This window comes from Engystomops pustulosus, chromosome 5 (genome assembly GCF_040894005.1).
Source record: "Engystomops pustulosus chromosome 5, aEngPut4.maternal, whole genome shotgun sequence".
Lineage (NCBI taxonomy): Eukaryota > Metazoa > Chordata > Amphibia > Anura > Leptodactylidae > Engystomops > Engystomops pustulosus.
In genome coordinates this window covers 166287580-166308006 of record NC_092415.1, presented here as the reverse complement: position 1 = coordinate 166308006, position 20427 = coordinate 166287580, and the positions used below count along the sequence as shown (strand labels likewise).

At 38.9% G+C, this 20427-nt stretch overlaps 1 protein-coding gene across 2 annotated transcripts in view; it reads left to right on the top strand.

The window, feature by feature from the left end:
* The window catches only part of CHN2 (chimerin 2), a 219834-nt gene extending 208400 nt beyond the window's left edge, over positions 1–11434 (top strand). For both annotated transcript variants that reach the window (XM_072153703.1, XM_072153704.1), the window contains exons 12-14: positions 363–468; positions 2029–6661; positions 6950–11434. In XM_072153703.1, coding sequence (XP_072009804.1) covers positions 363–468; positions 2029–2200 — 278 coding nt within the window. In that variant the 3' untranslated portion in view covers positions 2201–6661; positions 6950–11434. The remainder of the gene's footprint in view (positions 1–362; positions 469–2028; positions 6662–6949) is intronic.
* The last annotated feature ends 8993 nt before the right edge of the window (positions 11435–20427 follow it).

Here is a 20427-nt window from a genome sequence, read left to right as displayed (position 1 = left end):
TTGTTGGAGACTTTGTGAAGGTTTTTTTTTATTTGTATAACGTTATCAGATTGTGGCAATACATTGACAAGAATCGCTGACATTTTCATTCATTGTACAGCATTGTGACTCAGCACCAGTCCCAGATTTATGGCCCATTTACATGGTCTGATGACCGGCAGAACAAACATTTCATATTAATTTCACATCATTGTTCTATAACAATATATCCAGCCATTGGTTTCTAAACTACCGTACCTATCTATCATAGTATGATGTCATTGTCAACTGGGCCATCCTTGGCCAATCACTAACATAATCGTAACAGATGAAGTTAAGGTTCAGCCTCAGAAGATATAATGCATTGTAATTTTTTCTTAAAGAAATATCCAACCCAGATGAGAGATTAGAAGCTGTTCATGAAGCATTGATGCTCCTGCCCCCTGCACATTATGAGACTCTAAGGTACCTCATGATCCACTTGAAAAAGTAAGTATCTTCGTTTCACAGCACTTTAAAGTGTAATATAACTTGTAGTCATGTGGATCGAAAAAGCTAGAAATGAAGCAAGAAACTTTACAACAAATGAATGTACATAAAATATAATAATACTTAAAGGAAAACTACCACCAGGATTAAGAACTGTAAACCAAGCACACTGACAGGCTGGTGTGTGCCCAAACTGTCAGGATCCGCTCTTCTTGTAGCTTCTTATGCCCTTGTTTTAACAACAAAAGGCTTTACTACCATATTTTTCGGACTATAAGGCGCACAAAAAATCCTTTGATTGTCTCAGAAATCAAAGGTGCGCCTTATAGTCCAGTGCGCCTTATATATGAACCATACTTACAGACAACAGCTGCCTTGAACTGTGCACAGGTCTGCCACCTGCTGGTCATTCATCCTTAAAATTAGGTGCGCCTAATAATCCGGTGTGCCTTATATATGAACCTATACGTTTTAGCAGGCATTTATTGATGGTGCACCTTATAATCCGGTGCGCTGTATAGTCCGAAAAATACAGTAATTATGGAAAAGACTTTAACACCAATGGAGCCCAGATGGCCTCATTCTCATTTGCATAATTTGTAAAGCCTTTTTTTTATATAAACAAGGGCATAAGAAGCTAAACGAAGAGCTGATCCTGCCAGAGGGGGGGGGGGGGGGGGGCACAAAAGTCTTGAACAAAAGTAACAAAGGTTTATTAAAGGTTATTGTTCATATGGTTAAGGCTCTATGCACATGGTTAAGATTTCCACAGATCTGTGTAGAGGCCATAAATCTCATGGGCACACACTGAAGACACGTGGCCCAAGAACAGGACTTGTGAATGTAGCTTAAATAGCTGATACCTCTGATGAGCCCGGCATGAGCACAATAATGGACCCAGGAGAAATAACATAATGTGGAGACTGCTAGTGTCTATTTACTAGGGGTTTATGGATGATGGGTCCCTATACATTTTTTTCTGTTGGGCCAAAGGACTCAAATATAAGTTGTCGTGCAGCTAAAATTCTCAAAACTGGAACTGTAAGGCTACATTCACACTGCTGTTGCCCGCCCGTACCGTACCGTAGCAGGCAACGGCAGTGCACGGGGAGAGGAGGAGGAGGTGAGCGCAGCTCACCCCCGCCCCTCTCCATAGAGATACATGGCGCACGGCGCCGTATTACAGGAAAAGATAGGACAGGTTCTATCTTTTTCCCGGGTACGGTGCCGCACGTGTTCTGCACCGTACCGCTCCCGTAGGGCGCCGTGCGACCATTGCCGTCTATGGAGGACGTATATCGGCCATATATACGTCGGCCGTATATACGTCCTCCATACGGCAGTGTGAATGTAGCCTTACTAAAACACAAAGTTTGAACATTAGGTCATATGATAGAAAGGGTTCCCACATCTGTGTTATCGGTATATGAAAGCTAAAATCATAAAGATTCTGTTCAACTTGGAAACTAATCATTTTATCTACAAACATTTTTTGACATAAAAGATTCATTTATTGTTTTTATTAGATGACATTTGAATTGCTGTAATCTTTATTTGCAGGGTTACGCAGAACGAGAAGGAGAATCTGATGGGGGCAGAGAACCTTGGTATTGTCTTTGGCCCCACCTTGATGAGACCTCCCGAGGAGAATGCCATGACCTCCCTAAATGACATGCGGCACCAGAAGCAAGTCGTGCAGATATTGATACAGAATGAGGACGTTTTATTCTAAACAGATGAAGGATTGCTTTTTGCAAGTATTGCTTTAGACAACCTGGAGCAGCAAAAAGATTCAGAATATTAAGTTCACTAGCTGAACTTTAGTATCTGTTTTCCACAGATACCGCACATGCCAAATTATTTGATGTAGCATATGTCTCATAGACATGTGAACATATCATCCATACAAAAAGAGGGAAGGATTGGAAAGATATTCCAGCCCAGATGTTTTTTTATTTGATTTTTTTATTATGAGTTTTAAATATATGTGTAATAATAATAATAATAATAATAATTCTTTATTTATATTTTTATTATGAGTTTTAAATATATGTGTAAGAAACACAAGTCCTTTTGATCAACAACCTGTTGCTTTTCAGCAGTGTCAAAACTACTGGTCCCAACACGTCAGAGATTACTGTATTACCCTGAAAAAGAAAGCATGGAGTATTTTTGGAATAAGGTTAGGTCACCTACATAACAATGTGGGCAAAATCTCTTGTGAAAAACAGAGGTCAGTTCCCGTTTTTCATGGAAAGTTGCTTTAGTCCCGAATCAGTTTTTCATTTATCATCATAAACTTTAACCTATGGGTAATCCTTAAAAAAACGGGTATGCCTTACTCTCTAACGGATTGGTAGCATTGGTCCATTAAAATAACAGCCATGGACACTTATCCATTAAAAGGTTTCGCATTTAGTGCAGCCGCGCTGTCATGCGTACAACAAAGTTGGTCCCAATTTTTAAAACAAACTAAATAATACTGATCACATTCACCAGTTTACTGTATTTATGGACTAACTTCATTCACATATCAGAAGCATTACATAAAGGGTATGTTTATTGCGCCAGTAGCTTTATTACTTGATGTGTTTGGGTTACCACTATTTAAAGGGAATGTGTCATATGTAGGATTTTCATTCATTTGATTTATGTAAATAGAAGGTCAATCATATTTATGTTTATCTGCTGACCATTTACTTATTTATTTTTAAAAACTCTGCTGGGTTCAAAGGGTATGTCATTCATAAATTATAGATGTGAGTCCATCTCTGGGGCCTTTCTCAATAACAGGGGCTCAGTGACCCCCATCCCGTTGGCTGGGCATGCACTGCCACTTTTATTTCAGGTCTTTGGAAGCCTGGAAACAAGGTAACTCTAAAAGAGCCATCAATGATAGTATCCTAGGAAGCCAGTTTAATTAATTTCATGGCTCATTAAGGTGTTGAGGGGACTCTGGAAGTATCAGCCTATTGTCTGTAAAAACTAGAATAATTCAGAATTATTTTACGTTAATAGTGGCATGAAGAATAAAATCTTATTTTAGAGGTTAGAGATATGCGGACCAGAACTTCCACGTGGCCCTGACATATTACACCGACCCTGCCGAACAGCCAATCCGGCAAACTAATGCACCTACCAACTAGCCATGACTATAATTTGCCAGGTGTGTCCCCTTGGCCTATTACTGGCATAACTTGTAACTAGGGACGTAAATTTCCCGGATTGTGTTGCAGTAACTTGGCACTCCAATAAAGTAATGCAATACATCATTTCTTGTGATCAGCAATATATAATTGATGTTTCAGTCAAATAAGTGACCTTCCTCAGAAGTACTGTACTTCCTTTTCCTTCACATTGTACCCTGTAGCAATCCGATTCTTAGGAAGGTCATTTATTTGACAGAAACGTCAATTGTATATATGGATTTATCAGAAAAAAATGATTTATTGCATTACTTTATTGGAGTGCCAAGTTACTGCAACACTTTGGGGCACATTTAGTAAGGGTCCACACACCGCATTTCCGTCGGGTTTCCCAACTATTTCCGCGACGACTTTCATGCGACACAAATTGGGGCCGTAGACGTCGACTGATTCGGACTAACCGCGGGATTTAAAATTCAAATTGTGTCGCAAGACAATGCACTCACATACACCGGGAAGAAGAAGGTGAACTCTGGCGCACGATCTTAGTGAATCACAGCAGACTTCATCCTCATCAGACAATGCACCTCAGGGATCGCGACAGGACTGGGTAAGTAAATGTGCCCCATTATATAAGATTGACATCCTACTTGTGCCCTCTCAATTGTATAAATTTGCCAGATTGACTGTTTGGCAGCCAAGTCATTAAGATATCTGCATCGCACATTGTGCACCCGAAGTCCAAACACGAACGGGAAGTTCGGATCTGCTCATCTCTATTAGTGATACATTCCCTTTAAGTACATATAAATAAAAAATACTCAGGGGGTCACATGAAGGTCTGTCTGCTATAAAATATAAAACAGGAAGGTTTAATGTCCATTAATTCATATACAGGCCATCCCCTACTTAAGGACACCCAGCTTACAGACGACCCCTGATTACAGAAGGACCTCTCTGCCCACTGTGACCTCTGGTGAAGCTCTCTGCAATGATCAGCTGTAAGGTGTCTGTTATGAAGCTTTATTGATAATCCTTGGTCCCATCACAGCAAAAAAATTTGTCACTAGTGCAAATAAATTTTTGTCTGGAACTACAATTAGAAAATATACAGTTTCGACTTACATACAAATTCAACTTAAGAACAAACCTAAGGAACCTATCTTGTACGTAACCCGGGGACTGCCTGTATATTTATTAAAATGATGCAGCTCTCAGTTCAGAAACCAGAACAAGTTTTAGGTTATTTATGTAATGAGAGAAAGACTTGGAAGAGACACATTTACATAAGACCTAAGTAAACTAATAAAACATTAAATATAGAATTGTAAAAGCCATAAAATAAACTTTAAAATAGATATTTGTCATGTGTCTTGGCTTGTCACAATATTTTGCGTCTAGTTTAGCCAATGTCCAGATACCAAAGCATTGTTATTAGTATGTCTGTCACATAGGATACGGTTAAAAGCTAATTTGGCAACTCCCTCCAGGGTTAAGGACTAATAGACAGATCAAGTTTCCTGAAATATGTTGAAGTTCAGAATTTTTGAAATATTTAAATTCTGCTACAAATTTTGGTTGACATCCTGTAAACAGAGGGCAATGTAAAGAGACATCTGTTGCTGGACATATCTTTCCTGTGATTTAGTATTGAACCATTAGCACTTTTTTTCTTAAAGTAACTTTTTTTTCCAGTCATTTGCAATTTGTTTTTGTTGAAGTGTTTATGTCAATGTTTCAATTTACAATTTTCTTGGAAAAATATAAGAAACTGTTAAGTGAGTGGGGTTTTGTGATTTGTTTTCCTCAGCCCTTCGGTTACACAACTTCACCCAAACCGTGCTCCACCTAAACTTTCCGCACCCTGAGGGTCCTTGTCTGAACGTCCCAGATGAGATTTTGTAAATATTACTTTCCTAAGTTAACAAATCAAGTTATTCAGTTCCCAAAGTTTAGTTTGGGACTATTTAAATACCCCCATATGAGGCATCAGATCTTTGCAGTTGCACTATTTGGGGCTATTGTGTACATATTTATTTAGGTGGGACCCATCATGGATATGTTGATACAGAAAAATGATGGCTCTGTTCACACTAGCTCAGTAATACTGATCCATTTTCACAGATCAAAACGAATCCTGCGTAAACCCATTGGTTGGTCATCAAGGGTTTTGATGACATGAACATCACTGAAAACCAAGGTGAATTTAACGCCAAAAACACCAGATTCTGATGTAAAGGAAAGTAATGCCAGTGCGAACAGAGCCCTACACTCACTTCACAAACAAGACAGAATGACCTGTTATATGCATGACTTTTCTATTGTGCTGTGCGCAATTGTTTCATTTGTAGATGAGGGTATCTTTCTTATTTAAAATGATAGCAGAATTATCAGACTGTTTTATTATCTCTTCTAAAATTGTTATGATATTATTATTATTATTTGATATTTTGCCAGTAGTCTATGGTCCACATATATCACTGTATTTTTTGTAGATTTTATTCCAAAATAGTGTTTTATCTGCCAGGGCAAAGAAAATCTGCTGTCAGCTTTTTGCATGTAAAATAAATGGCATAATGCAGTTATATTTTTCCTAAAATGCCCTAAATGTTCAACTTCATACCAAGATATTCAATACTAAAATGCACAGTACTTGAATGTCATACCAAGAATCCACAGGGTTGGGTAGCAAAAAGAACAAACTCACAAAAGGGAGAATTGTGCTGGCGAATTGTGCTTGATATCCCATCCCCCCGCAGGCTGCACCTGATATACTAAGAGGCTCCAGCATCCTAGTATATTCAGTGTATAACATACAGCTAGATAAATTCCATGGCAGGCCTGGCCCGGCATAGAGTTGCACTCTAATCTGCGTCTTACCTGCAAACTGTAGCTAGTTCACCGCCGCATAGGTGGTACATGGGGCAAGAGGAGTCACAATTGCTGACCTTCACTTTTGCAGGGCTTTGACTCCAGTACAAGCTTTGATACATCTCCCAGGTGAATTCCACTAGTCTCAGGTGTCTGGTCTGTTCTACTACCTAAAAGTTTCCTTTAAAGGAAACCTACCATTTCAAATGGTAGGTGTAAGCTGTAAACACCGAGCACCAGCTCAGGGTGAGCTGGTGCCGGTGCTTAGTTTCGTTAGTGTTAAAACCGCGGTATCGCGGTTTTAACACTTTTTAAACTTTATAGCAGAAGCTGCTTCGGCGCAACGCCTGCGGCATTTCCTATGTAGGCGCGGTTTTAACACTAACGAAACTAAGCACCGGCACCAGCTCACCCTGAGCTGGTGCTCGGTGTTTACAGCTTACACCGACCATTTGAAATGGTAGGTTTCCTTTAACCAAGAATTTTAGGCCATGAAAAATGTTGGGCCCATACAAACCTTGGTTATTGGTCGTGCAAAATTCAATGGCAATTGTGAATGCTTGTAAAGATTCTTAAAAAGAAACAAATGTACCTACAATGTATTGGAAATGAAACAACCATTGCTGATATGTTATGATACAAATAAAAAAATACATTTACTACTTCTTGGGTCAGATTGGACAAGCCACAATGATAGTTTGGGTGGGGTTGGGGGGGGGGTAGAAAAGTTTTTTATCTTATATCATAGCATTTGGGCAAATATCTAAACTTATGATAACTCCTCCTGGCTAGACATTGCTTAAATTTAGATTGTGGTTGGTACATACTAAGCCTAATTTAACTGAAACTATTGATATGTCGCCATTGCATTGCAGAGAAAAAGAAAATGTTTATTTAACAGATTAAATATTTATGTAATTTTTCATTTTTATATTCCTAAAATAAAATATTTTCGGGACAATATAATTTGGGATAAGGACAATGTTGCCAAAAATGATACAGTCCAAAATAATATTTTCCTTTTTGATGTTACAAGTCACTTTTTGTGTGTTTCCACATATTGTTTACTTTGTTGCTGGAGATGATCTGACATTATCTGAGAATTAAGAAAAACTTGTCATTTACAGTATTAATAATGGAATAAATGGATCACATGATTGCAGGAAATTGTAACTTTTTTGTGAAATCTGTTCATTTTGGTTATTGCACACATTATCAGTCACTTTGACCAACGACCTCTGTAGCTGAAATGTCATAGCCACTTGTTATATGCCAAGAGTTTTGTGTTATATGGAGATTAAGTGCTTCCCCCTTTCTATGGTTGGAATCACACATGCAGTTTTTGTGGCAGGTTATTGAGCCATAGCCAAAAGTGCATTCACTGATTTTATATGTGTCTGCGTTTGGCATAAAAACGATTCGAGAATTTACGTATTATATAAGCCATAAAGTCCTAAAAGGTTACACAGGGTAATACAATTTTTATTTTTTTTTCAAATATTCTGCCACTTTTCCGCAAATATGTATATGATATCACTGATGTATTCTATACTTTCCCTGAGCAATCGTGCCATAGTTCTGATTCATATCCCTACAGCCTGTAAGGTACACAGGCTACACATCAGCCCTAGTGTTAAGCAGACTTCCTAGATGCAGGATTTTTTGTATTTATATTACACAATAATACACTATAATTCTTGACCCCAGTCCATAGCCTCTCACTCAGCCAATCCAGTTTCCTACACTGTACTGAAGAGACAGAACCATGTTTAAACAGTGTTGTCTACAGTTCTGAATCTGTTCCTTTTGGAATAGATATACTGGTTTGGCTTTAATCCCACATCATATTATTAGGCTTCTTGGAAGTCATGCTTGATGTTAAGGGGTAGCAAAAAGAGGAATTGTTTACCTTGTCATCCTAGAAAACACATTTGCATATTAACCAGAATCTCCTAGTAGATCATCCGTGGCTGTAAGACTCCACACGCCTACAAGGCGGACTTACGCTGGATTCACACAAATGTATGTCTGCCAGACACTATGTCTATCGCTCCGTGCAGCCATTGTCGTCTATGGGGGACGTATGTACGGCTGCAAGCTTGCGACCGTACATACGTCCCCTATATGGTCGTGTGAATGCGGCCTTAATTGGCAAAGTCTCTGTAAAGAGATCTCTTTATTCCTGACCCTAAAATAATACACTAGAGTAAGTTACCATCATAATACTTCTATTGCTGTGCCACTGAGTTTATTCTGATATTACAATGTAATCTGCACCACATTCCACTTTTCAATTTTATTACATTGAGCATCTATTGGTTTACGGGAGGTGAATGCTACCTATATCCTAGCTGTCAGGAAAGTCCCTTTTAATTTCTGTGAAATAACACCAAAAAAACACATAATGGGAGGTGCCATTTAGGATTATTTCCCTACATGGTTGTAGGGAAAGTTTCATGTACATATGCATCCAAATTTTATCATTTTTTTTAAGTGTGCTGAGTATATTTACCGTAGCCAGGGTGGTAAACATGTTATAGAAATTGCAGAGTAACAAGGGCTGACAACTACAGATCTGGCCTGAATTTGGTGCAGTGGGTTTTTGGACCATAAACATCAAATGACAGGACTTCTGAAGGTTGCAAACAGTCCAAGTTCTTCAGGGAAAAACTGTAATAACTAATTTGTTATCAATGACCAACACGCTAGAATTTCCTTACATACTATGTGTAAGACCGTGGTCTGTCAATGAAAAACGGACTGTGCGCCACTCGGATTTCACAGAACAACCACAGTGTAGAGGATGGGACTCCGTGCATCATAGTGGGTCCCTACTTTCCAGCAGCACAAAATAATAATAATAATCTTTCTATAGTGCCATCATATTCTGTAGCGCTTTACAAATTATAGGGGACATTAACAAATATAATATTACATGACACAGTGCAAACAGTCATAGGACCCTGCTTGCAAGAGCTTACAGTCTATAAGAACTATAATCCTTATTAGAGTTTCTTGCTGCTATTTTGTGGGGAGTCCTTGCATCATATTGCAGTATTATACATGATCCTCTGCACTATGGTTGGTCTGTGAAATAAGACCAGCACACAGTTTGTTTCTCAAAGACCGATCATGGTTGTGTGCTGCCAGCCTTCACATTTTGCTTTGCTGCAGCATCAAGTTGTTTACATATGTCCTTTAAAGGGAACCTGTCAGTAGATAATGACCTAATGAACCACTACAGTTATGTTGGCAACCAGATTAAAACCCTCCAGACAATGTTTGTTCCATGACCCAGGGAGAGCTTGATTTCAGGACTAAACTCTGCCCCTCCATGACTTTATACAACCAATTTACATCTCGCTTCAAAGTTTTTTATCTGGATGATTCCCCCACGCTCAGTCATGAAAGAATCTGGATGTTGTTCATATACATGACAATATACTGGTAGTGGTTTAGTAGGTTCATTTCTGTTTACAGGTTCTCTTTAAATGAACAAGAGAATGCCTGCGTAATCTGTAGGCGCTATACAAATAAAGAATTATTATTATTATGTATACTTTACACATGGATGAGACACACAACCTCTCATAGGATATAAATGAAATAATAGCATATTATTACTGACTTATTCCTACAGTATGTGTACACTCCCAATACCATCCCAATCTGAATTACATTGTATATATTTTGTAGCATAATTTAAAGAAGCAAAATATAAAGTTGGTTCTGTTCTGAATAATATATACAGGAAATATTTGCCTATATGACAACTATATTCAGTAATTATACGCCTGCAAGGAGCCCTTGGGATAGGTCTGCATGTAGACAGGTGACCTTGTGATTTATGAGCCAAATGTTACAAAAACATGTTACCAAGAATGATGGTGAGTATAGATATGTGAAAATCCAGCAGGTTTGGATTTCTGATGACTGTCATTTCGCAGTTTTGGGGACTTGCTGGGTGCAACACAACATTAATTAGATGTGATGTACAGTAAGTCACGGTATAGCACTACAGATGGAATAGTCATTTCTTCGGGGAGATTGTCCACAAGGGAAAGTTACATTTTCACATAGGGATACATAAAAAGGAGTTCTTCCCACTTTGCAAGTTATCCCCTATCCACAGGATAATGGATAACAAGGTGCTCTGTGAGAGTCCGACTGCTAGGACCCCACAGATGTTGACAACGGCACTCTCAGCAATCCCATTCTTTGTCTATGTGAGGGCTGGAGACAGCAGCAGAGCACTGTGCCCAGTAATCTCTGACACCCCCAAACAACTGAATAAAGCAGTAGAACATAGTCCTATCCTTATGCTCCACCCATTAGTGAGAACGGGACTACTATTCTCGGGATGGCTGGGGGTTCCGTTTTCATAATCAACTTTGTTATCCCCTATCCAGTGGAAAGAGTATAATTTGCAAAGTTGGTACAACCCATAAGTAAATAAGCCAAAAATTTTTTAAACCAAAGTGTACTTTCCCCTTGTATCAAACATGAGAGCTTAGTTAAGTGGCATTCCAAAAAATTATATTTTATTCTGAGCAAGAAACGGAAATTGTTGGTCTAATACAAATTTTTATCATTTAACATTTTTATTAGTTTTAACTTTTTTGATATTAGCTGAGAATGACCGACAATCTTGTTTATCGTTCTGATCATGAAACAGTTAAGACAGACGAAAATACAAACACATTCACAACCACTCGTTCCTCACTTGTAGGTTTTCTTTGTTTGTACTTATGACTATAAATTGCGTTGTCATAACCTGTTTTGCTGCCAAAATGTTACCCACCCCCCTATTTTATGACATTGTTTATATGTATTCATTTTATTTTGACTGTTTTGATCACTTTTTGTGCTATTGTTTTGTGAAATGAAAAACTTGTAATTTATAAAATGTAAAGCCAGGAATGAATAAATAAATGTGCAGCTATTGAAAATCTCTTCATTATTACTGAAATATTAATATGAATAAACATAGAAGAGCAGAAAAACAATGGGTGACATTTAGAACCACAAGTCATAAGTAAAATTGTCGCCTCCTTGAGACATCAATGGGGTTGTCCAGTTTCAGCAAATTATTGTTTGTATATTGAAAAATTGTACACGGTTCCCATTTAAATTCATATGAGTTCTGCAAAGTCTTCTAGATATTATTATATATGATTAGATATATCTATCTATATATAGATATCATATATTTCTGTTGCGTAATAGGAACCTTCATTTCTTACTACTTTTGTTTCCATTATGTGACCATGGACAGATTTCTATCCACTGTAAGTAAACGGTGAATGTTCCTATTGAATGGCAGGATAATTGGGAGGAACTTGTATTGGAAAACTGTATAACTTTTAAGTTTAAAAAAAAATAGCGTTATGGGACAACCCCTATAAGGAAGTTGAAAATGACCACCAATCATTTGCCCCAGATGTAATAAATATAGTACATATCCAGAGCATTTACATATATATATAATATTTTTTTTATTTATACAGCACCGACATATTCAGGAACACTTTATAAACCAGAAGTTAAAATTAAGACGTGACATTAAAGAGTAACAAATAATCAAACAACAGGAGTTTACAACAAGTACACATATCAAGACTTTACTCTTATTACAATAAGAGGAGGGGTATAAATTGCTTGCTTTGGTATAACAGTTAAAGACATCTTTAATGAAACAAGGAAATTCACATCAAGCCTTTTGTATGCGCTCAATGTATACTCCAGGCTATATAAAAAAAATAAAATAAATAATCAAAAAGAAAGTCCAAGCAGCACAGCTAGTATCCAGATGAAAAACAAAAAGATGTAACAATGTGCAAAGCCTTAAATAGATCCAGGCAAAAAAGATCCTCCAAATAATAAACGATGAAACCATTAAAGAGGACCTGTCACCCATAATTTCGGCACTAGGAGCTGCTTTCAGGTAACGCTATCCTTCTAACACTGCAGCGTTTGTTTATGCGCTAGGAGCTGCTTACTTTAGTAAGCAGCTCCTAGTGCCGAAATTATGGGTGACAGGTCCTCTTTAATCTTGAAACAATATCTCGAACCAAGAGAAAAGGTAAGGACACTTCTGTAGACACAGTAAGGTTTTGACGTGCGTGAAAATAAGTTTCGTTACGTAAGACTGTAAAGGTGACACCGGTGGTTTGTCTATAGAAAACATTCTATCAATCACTTATTTTGTCATGGAGGAGTTTCTGTTTCATTAGTGTCAATGTGACATGTAGTAGAGGAAGCTTTTCCAGTGTGATATGTACTTGTTTCGCTACTAGGTACAACTTACATATATCTTTGTGGCAACCATTAGTGGATTATAATATAGGCAGTTTGGATGGTAGCCCAGGGCCCAAGCCTTATAGGGGGCCCATCGCCACCCAAACTACACACCAAATTTTATACTGAAAAAAAGCCTACACCCATGAAATCCTCATAATCCTGCTCTTAATATACATGGACACAAGACCCTTTTCAGGACCTTTGACGGTCCTCCAAAAGTCCTGAAACCTCAGATCTAAAACAGGCAAAAAGGAAATATCCTCAATTCCCCAAGAAGCTTGATTCTAGTCCCATGCCCTTAATGGCAACTGAACGTAATATGATGTATAAGGCCAGATTCACAGCAATTTCATCTTTCTTATGCATTGTTATACCTAATCAGAAGCATTTTACCAAATACAGCTCACAGCAGTACAATTGTGTCACTCACTATTAAAGAAGACTTGCCACCAGAATTTTACAACTCAATCAGTAGCACCTGTAAGTAAAGGGTTGAAAGTCTTCCCCATGTCACCTAAATGATCTGCAGTGAGGACATGTACCTTCTTTACAGCCCTTTTTCTGATAATCTGATATTTAAATGAGTATAGATGAGTCATATTGTGAAAAGAAGAGTCCTTTTTTCTCCAGGCTACCAGTGAAACACACCTCCTTCTTTTGATTGACAGCTCAGTATATCTTTAAATTTTGGCAAGGCCAGGAAGGAAGTCCTCCCTCTGTCTACTTCCTGTATTTACCAGAATTCTTTTCTTCTCACTGCATAGTAAGCACTGTGTGGGAACTGCAGATCTTGCCACCATTTCACACACCCCTGGTTTGAGAATGATTTTACTCTTGGCAGGAAGCAGATGTAAGCTGGAATGCCTGGGCTGTACTTTACAATAAAGGCACCATGGGAGGGATGAATAAGGTTTAAGTTCACTCTTTGCTAGAATTAGCATACTTAAACCTTTTTTCCACATTGCAGATCAAGCATGCTTTCCTATCATTATCTCCAGCTGTGTCATTACCCTTCTATGATTTTGGACATCAGAAGGCTAAGAGTGGTGGATCAGGACTAAGTGAGCATCATGAACCCCCCAAGTTGTCTTAAATATTTGATTTATCCCCTAACTATCCTCTACCTTCAATTCTATTGGAATAACGGAAATCCCCAAGCACAGCGCGCAGGAATCTCCAACCATGTAGAGGGCACATGCTGGTCCTGCCACTCCACCCATTAATGAGAATGGTATTGATGTTCTCTGAAGAGCTGGGGTCCCATCCTCATGATAGGTGGGGGTCCCAGCAGTCAGACCCTTACCATTCACCTACCTATAGGGGATAACTTTAATACCTGGGACAACCCCTTTAAACAAAGAGGGTCATCCTTGGGGTTTCCTTCCCCACTTCTGTTAGATTGGAGGAAAAACTGGAGGAGGGAATGTATTTACATTGTGATTGAATAAATTGAGGACATTTCCAGGAACAACTATATATTATTGGATTAAGAAACCCAAGTAAATGTCCTAAAATGTCAGTATAGTGATGTCACACTTTGAATAATCTGTATTCAATAATAATATAATAATAGCTAGATATGCAAGCCCTTAATATTTTCATTATAGGGGTTGTCCGATTGTAGCTTTCTTATAAAAACAATGCAACACCTGACCATGGTTTGCTCCAGTAGTGCAGCACAGCTGAATATGGAGAAATGAATGGAGCTTTGTTGCAATAACATGCACTAACCATTATCAAGGGTTGGTGCAGTCTTTAGAAAAAAATTGTCATCATTTTTCGTAGCTCTGACAACCCCTTTAAAGTGACTCTAAATTGAACTTTTCTTTTCAATCTATAATTGCAGGTTACTCAGGGTTTATCTTTACTCAGCTAAATGTTTAAGATATGCCGGTTATGGCACTTATGGCTGAAAGAATGTGGACCTTTCCTTTCACTCTAAAAACACATCAGTCTTTCACATCTTAGAAAACTTGCTGGACAGAAACAAGGCTGGAGAAAGTTATTGCTTTATAAAAACACATTAAATGGAATAAAATATACAGCATGCTTACAAAAACACTATGTTCCACTGTACATGTAAAGCACATAGCATGTTCTAGAAGAGAGGGGTACTGCAGAATCAGCTGAATATGGAGGTCATGGGTATAGAACCCCCATTAATCTGAATTTGATTGACTATTTTATGTATAGATCTTCAATAAATATAAGCCAAAAAACCTGTTATCAGAGCTAATGCAACATCTATAAACATTGCTACTTATAACCAGCTAGCACAAATTAGAGATGGAATACATTTTGCTGCTGCTTCTTCCCTATTAAAGCAACATTGAAGATGAGCATGAGCATGACCCCTTTCTCTTCAGTTCAGGTTAGAAAACCAGGCCATGGACTACTCCATACTATTAAAAATAAGGTTCACAACTTTGTTTCCCATGGTCTCCATGTTGTCTCCAGGAAGGGAAGTATAAACCGAGAAAAAAATTCTGTCCAGCACCATCCAATGTATAGTACAGACCAAAAGTTTGGACACACCTTCTCATCCAAAGAGTGTTCTGTATTTTCCTGAATATAAAAATTGTAGATTCACACTGAAGGCATCAAAACTGGAATTCTAGGTTGTTCAAAGTAGCCACCGTTTGCTTTGATTACTGCTTTGCACACTCTTGGCTTTCTCTTCACGAGGTAGTCACCAGAAATGGTTTTCACATCATAGATGTGCCCCATCAGGTTTAGTAGGTGGGATTTCTTGCCTTATAAATGGGGTTGGGGCCATCAGTTGTGTTGTGAAGAAGTCAGGTGGATACACAGCTGAATAGACTGTAAGAATTTGTATTATGGCTATAAAAAAGCAGCTAAGTAAAGAAAAACTAGTGGCCATCATTACTATAAGAAATGATAGGCAGTCAGTCAGAAAAATTGGGAAAACTTTGAAAGTGTCCCCAAGTGCAGTTGCAAAAACCATCAAGCGCTACAAAGAAAGTGGCTCACATGAGGACCGCCCCAGGAAAGGAAGACCAAGAGTCACCTCTGCTGCGGAGGATAAGTTCATCCGAGTCACCAGCCACAGAAATCGCAGGTTAACAGCAGCTCAGATTGGAGATTAGGTCAAAGCCACACAGAGCCCTAGCAAAGACACATCTCTACAAGAGCTGTTAAGAGGAGACTGTGTGCAGGGCTTCATGGTAACATATCTGCTAGGAGACCACTTCTAAGGACAGGCAACAAACAGAAGAGACTTGTTTGGGCTAAAGAACACAAGAAATGGACATTAGACCAGTAAAAATCTGTGCTTTGGTCTGATGTGTCCAAATTTAAGATTGGTGCTTAGATTGTGCTTTGGTTCCAACCACCATGTTTTTGTGCGACGCAGAAAAGGTGAACAAATGGACTCTACATGGCTGGTTCCCACCATGAAGCATGAAGGAGCAGGTGTGATGATGTGGGGGTGATTTGCTGGTGACCCTGTTGCAAATGTATTCAAAATTGAAGGTATACTGAACCAGCATTAGGACCGGTTCCACATTCATGAAGGTTAAAATAGAATCCCCTAGACCAGCTTTTAGGTGCTCTAAACTGGTTGGAAAAATAGCCATTCGGAAAGTGTTTCACAAGTGGCGACACAATTTTGCGTCAAAAAACAGAATAAATTGTGAGTGTCGTAAAACCATCAAAGTTGTGCCGCAGACTCTTCAAAAATTGGCCGCAAGAGTCACAGCAAAAAAATTCTGCCACTTTTCCGTCGCTAATAAATGCCCCCCAATATATCTTACTGATAGGTTGCACCTTTTATTTGCTTTTGTAAATGTTCACAAAATCTAATTACTGTTTCTCATCACTTTATAGACATGAGGTTCCTTTCTGTGATCATAAAGTTATGCTATACCTTACCATCAATTTAGGTTCTTGAAAACTTATTGAAAAGTGTCACTTGACTTGTAATAAAACAAACTAGTGCCCAGCTTGCAGATAATGTTAATCACCTAAAAGAGGTTCCCTTTTTTGAGATACAGAATGTATTTCTGGCACCTCCTGCTATCAGTGTTCTGTGGCCTGGAACTCATTTTCCTGCTCATTGTATCATAGGCTTACCTGGATAAGTTTACACAATGCAGAAACCCTGTCTTCATACGCTACTGCTACCTAAGTATACAGAGCTCCTTCCACTCGTGGATTAATGCAATGTGATATTCTACTTTCTACTGTAGCGGGTCAGCCAGGCCTGAAATAGTAATTAGAATGACACTCAGGTAAGTTATGCTAAATGCTGGGCTGGGACGTCAATGGCATATAGCTCCTCTGTCATGGTAGAAGGAGGTTATAACATACAGTAAGTGTCCCTGGGTGTGTACTGTCTACACAGAATATAGTCCGCTGGGGTTCTGCACGTACAAGAGACCTGGTAACAACTATAAATTCTGACGGTACACTTCATTCATCTCCTTGTGACATGAAGAAATAACTTCTGACTGTCACAATGTTGTTCACCTTGTTTTAAAATCTTCCAAAAATGTGTCCCATTTATAAATTCACATTACAGAAATCACTAGATTATCTATTATGTTTCCTTGATTTGGCGTGAAAAACCAAGGTGCTGCTGAATGACTGGCGTTGAGACGACATGAGATGTGCCAGAATGAAAGTGGCGATCACAAAATAAAATGTCACTTTCGAGGCGTTCTCCAAAAATAGTGACTTTTGTCACAATTAGATTCTGTTGAACCGATATATCATACCTAATTTGCCAAAAAATGCTTGGTACAATATATTTTTTCCCCTTCTTGCAGACAGGGACTGCTTGACCAAATTTATGATAACCTGCACCAAAATTTTGCAGTAGATTGTAGCTGAAATCTGCACTAGTTTGGACCTTGGACTGAATTTCAATTCCATCACACACGTGTTGTGCTGGTGTAAAAGGCCAGAGTATATCCACAGTCCAGACTATAGCTGGGGTTAAAGTGGCCTACACCAATTCCCTTAGTCCATATCATATATGATGTACAAAACCGATATCCAAAACTTGACCTTCATAATATAAGAAACGTCATAACGTCTTCAACTTATAACATTGCTGTACATGGGGCAATTATCGTTCACCAGATCAGAGGAGAATAAATTTGCCTAGGTTTATTCAAACTATATCCAGGTTTATTCAGGGAAAGGGTGAATCTGACCTGCAAAAACTTGCATTACTATTTGCCTAATTAAATAGCTGTTAACATCGCATTTACAAAACGCAACAGTCAATGCAATGTTTACAGATGCATTAACCTTGCATTAACACATGGATTTGTTAACCTAATGTCTATGTACAAGCAGTCTCCTACTTAAGAACACCCAACTTACAGACGACCCCTAGTTACAAACAGACCTCTGAATGGTTGGTAATTTACTGTACTTTAGTCCTGGGCTACAATTAACAGCTACTACAGTTATCACTGGTGTCTGCAATTAAACTTTATTGTTAATCCTGGTTCTGATGATAATCCAATATTTTCAAAATCCAATTGTCACAGAGACCAAAAAAAAATACAGAGCCGACTTGCATACAAATTCAACTTAAGAACAAACCTCCACAACCTATACCAGTGGTGGCGAACCTATGGCACGGGTGCCAGAGGCGGCACTCGGAGCCCTTTCTGTGGGCACCCAGGCCACCACCCCAGAATGAAGTTTACCAGACAGGACTCAAAGAATCTTCATTCAGAATCTTCTTGCAACGATAGACACATTTGCTCTCCTCCTTTTAACTGCATTGGTGTCCTCAGGAGGCTGATACGATTGAAAGTTGTTAAAGAACAGGGAAAAATAAATTACTGCTTAAATTGCTGTGTTGGCACTGTGCAATAAATAAGTGGCTTTTGGTTGAAGTTTGGGCACTCAGATTCTAAAAGGTTCGCCATCACTGACCTATACTGTACGTAACCCGGGGACTGCCTGTATTAACAGTTGTGTTTTGTAAACATAAATGTTAACAGCAGTTTAATTAGGCAAATCTCTCTTTAGTTTTTGCAATGCATGAAAAGCATGCATTAAACGCCACGTGTGACTGCCCCTAATGATTAAGACTGACGCACAATGGAGCACATTTACTCACCCGGTACTGTCGCAATCCCCGAGGTGCATTGTCCGACGAGGATGAAGTCCGGCGCAATTCTCTAAGATCATGCGCCCGATTTCCTGCATGTGTCGCTTCCCCGCTGAGGTCCACCAGAGTTCACCATCTTCTTCCCCGTGTATGTGAGCTTAGTCCGAATCAGTCAGGTTGTCCGATGGCCCGCCCCCCGATTTGTGTTGCATGAAAGTCGTTGCGATTGCGCCAAAATCTAACCACGTGTGCCAAAAACTCCTGTCAAATGGGTTTCAAATTGCAAATAGCCGGGAAATGTGATGTGCGGCCCCTTAGTAAATGTGCCCCCATAAGTTAACCAGTTTGTAGTAGTATAAAAATAACACCTTTAAAAAAGTATGAATCCGGCTGGAAAAAAGTATTTTGGCAGTATCTGTGTATGCAGTCAGGTCACCTTACAATCCCCAGGATAGATCGGGTTTATCATAAATTGTAGGTGATACTGGATAAATGGAGTTTCAGTGTTTTTGTGTGCACTGTACCATGGTGACAGGTAAGAAATCTAATTCTCACATGACAGAGAACACCGAGGAATCTTTGCAATGAACTCTGGGCATAAAGCCTAGTTTCATGTAAAGTGGATGCTTTTAAGTGCTATAAACACACCACAGAGAAATGTCAGGATAGGAGAAGCAGACAATGAATCTGAGAAGAATATAGGGCAGAAACCCTAAAGGGAACCCACACTCCATGTATGACACCTGATATAGCCTTCCTTATGCTTATGCCTGCTATATTGGTCCATATATAGCTGCCATCTGTCTCCTATATTCTAATAGTCAAATGGGAAGGACCAGCGCAGAGACAACACTAACTACATAACATCCCAATGTATGACCCAAAGGTTCAGCTGCACAATTATATATTGTCTCTGCTCTGTATAAAACCGCTATAATGCCTCCATCTTCTACATAAAGGCCTAAGGCAATGCCACTTCCAATTTCTCTGCACGGAAATGATCAATTCAGAAGAATTCAAGGGTCAAAATCCTCAATGGGAAACCATACACCCGTCCCATGTATGCAGAAATCCTATCCATGCTAGATTCCGAAAGTTAGCCGCAAACCTGACGCAATTTCACTGCCATGTGTTCCCGGTACCAATCCTAGACAGGTTTTATTAAAGGGGGTTTCCAGTGACCATCAATGCGACCACTGATTTAAACAGTAAGCTGGGGGACTTCAGCAAAGGAAATGTGGAACCAGAGCAAGATATGTGAAGTTTTCGTTTTAGCTCCATTTGGTTTTCAAATTGACACCAAAATAATGTTAAAAAGATGATTTTTCTTCTCTTACTTTCATATACAGATATAATGGGGCTGATTTCTCAAGCTGCCTAAGAGTAATAATCTGCTTAGTTGCCCGTGGCAGCCAATTACAGCTCAGCTTTCATTTTAGCAGTGCTCATTAATATTTTAAAAGGGAGCTGTGATTGGTTGCATGGGCAACTAAGCACATTCTTACTCTTAGGCAGCTTGATAAATCTGTGGTTGTGTTAAACAAACCCAAT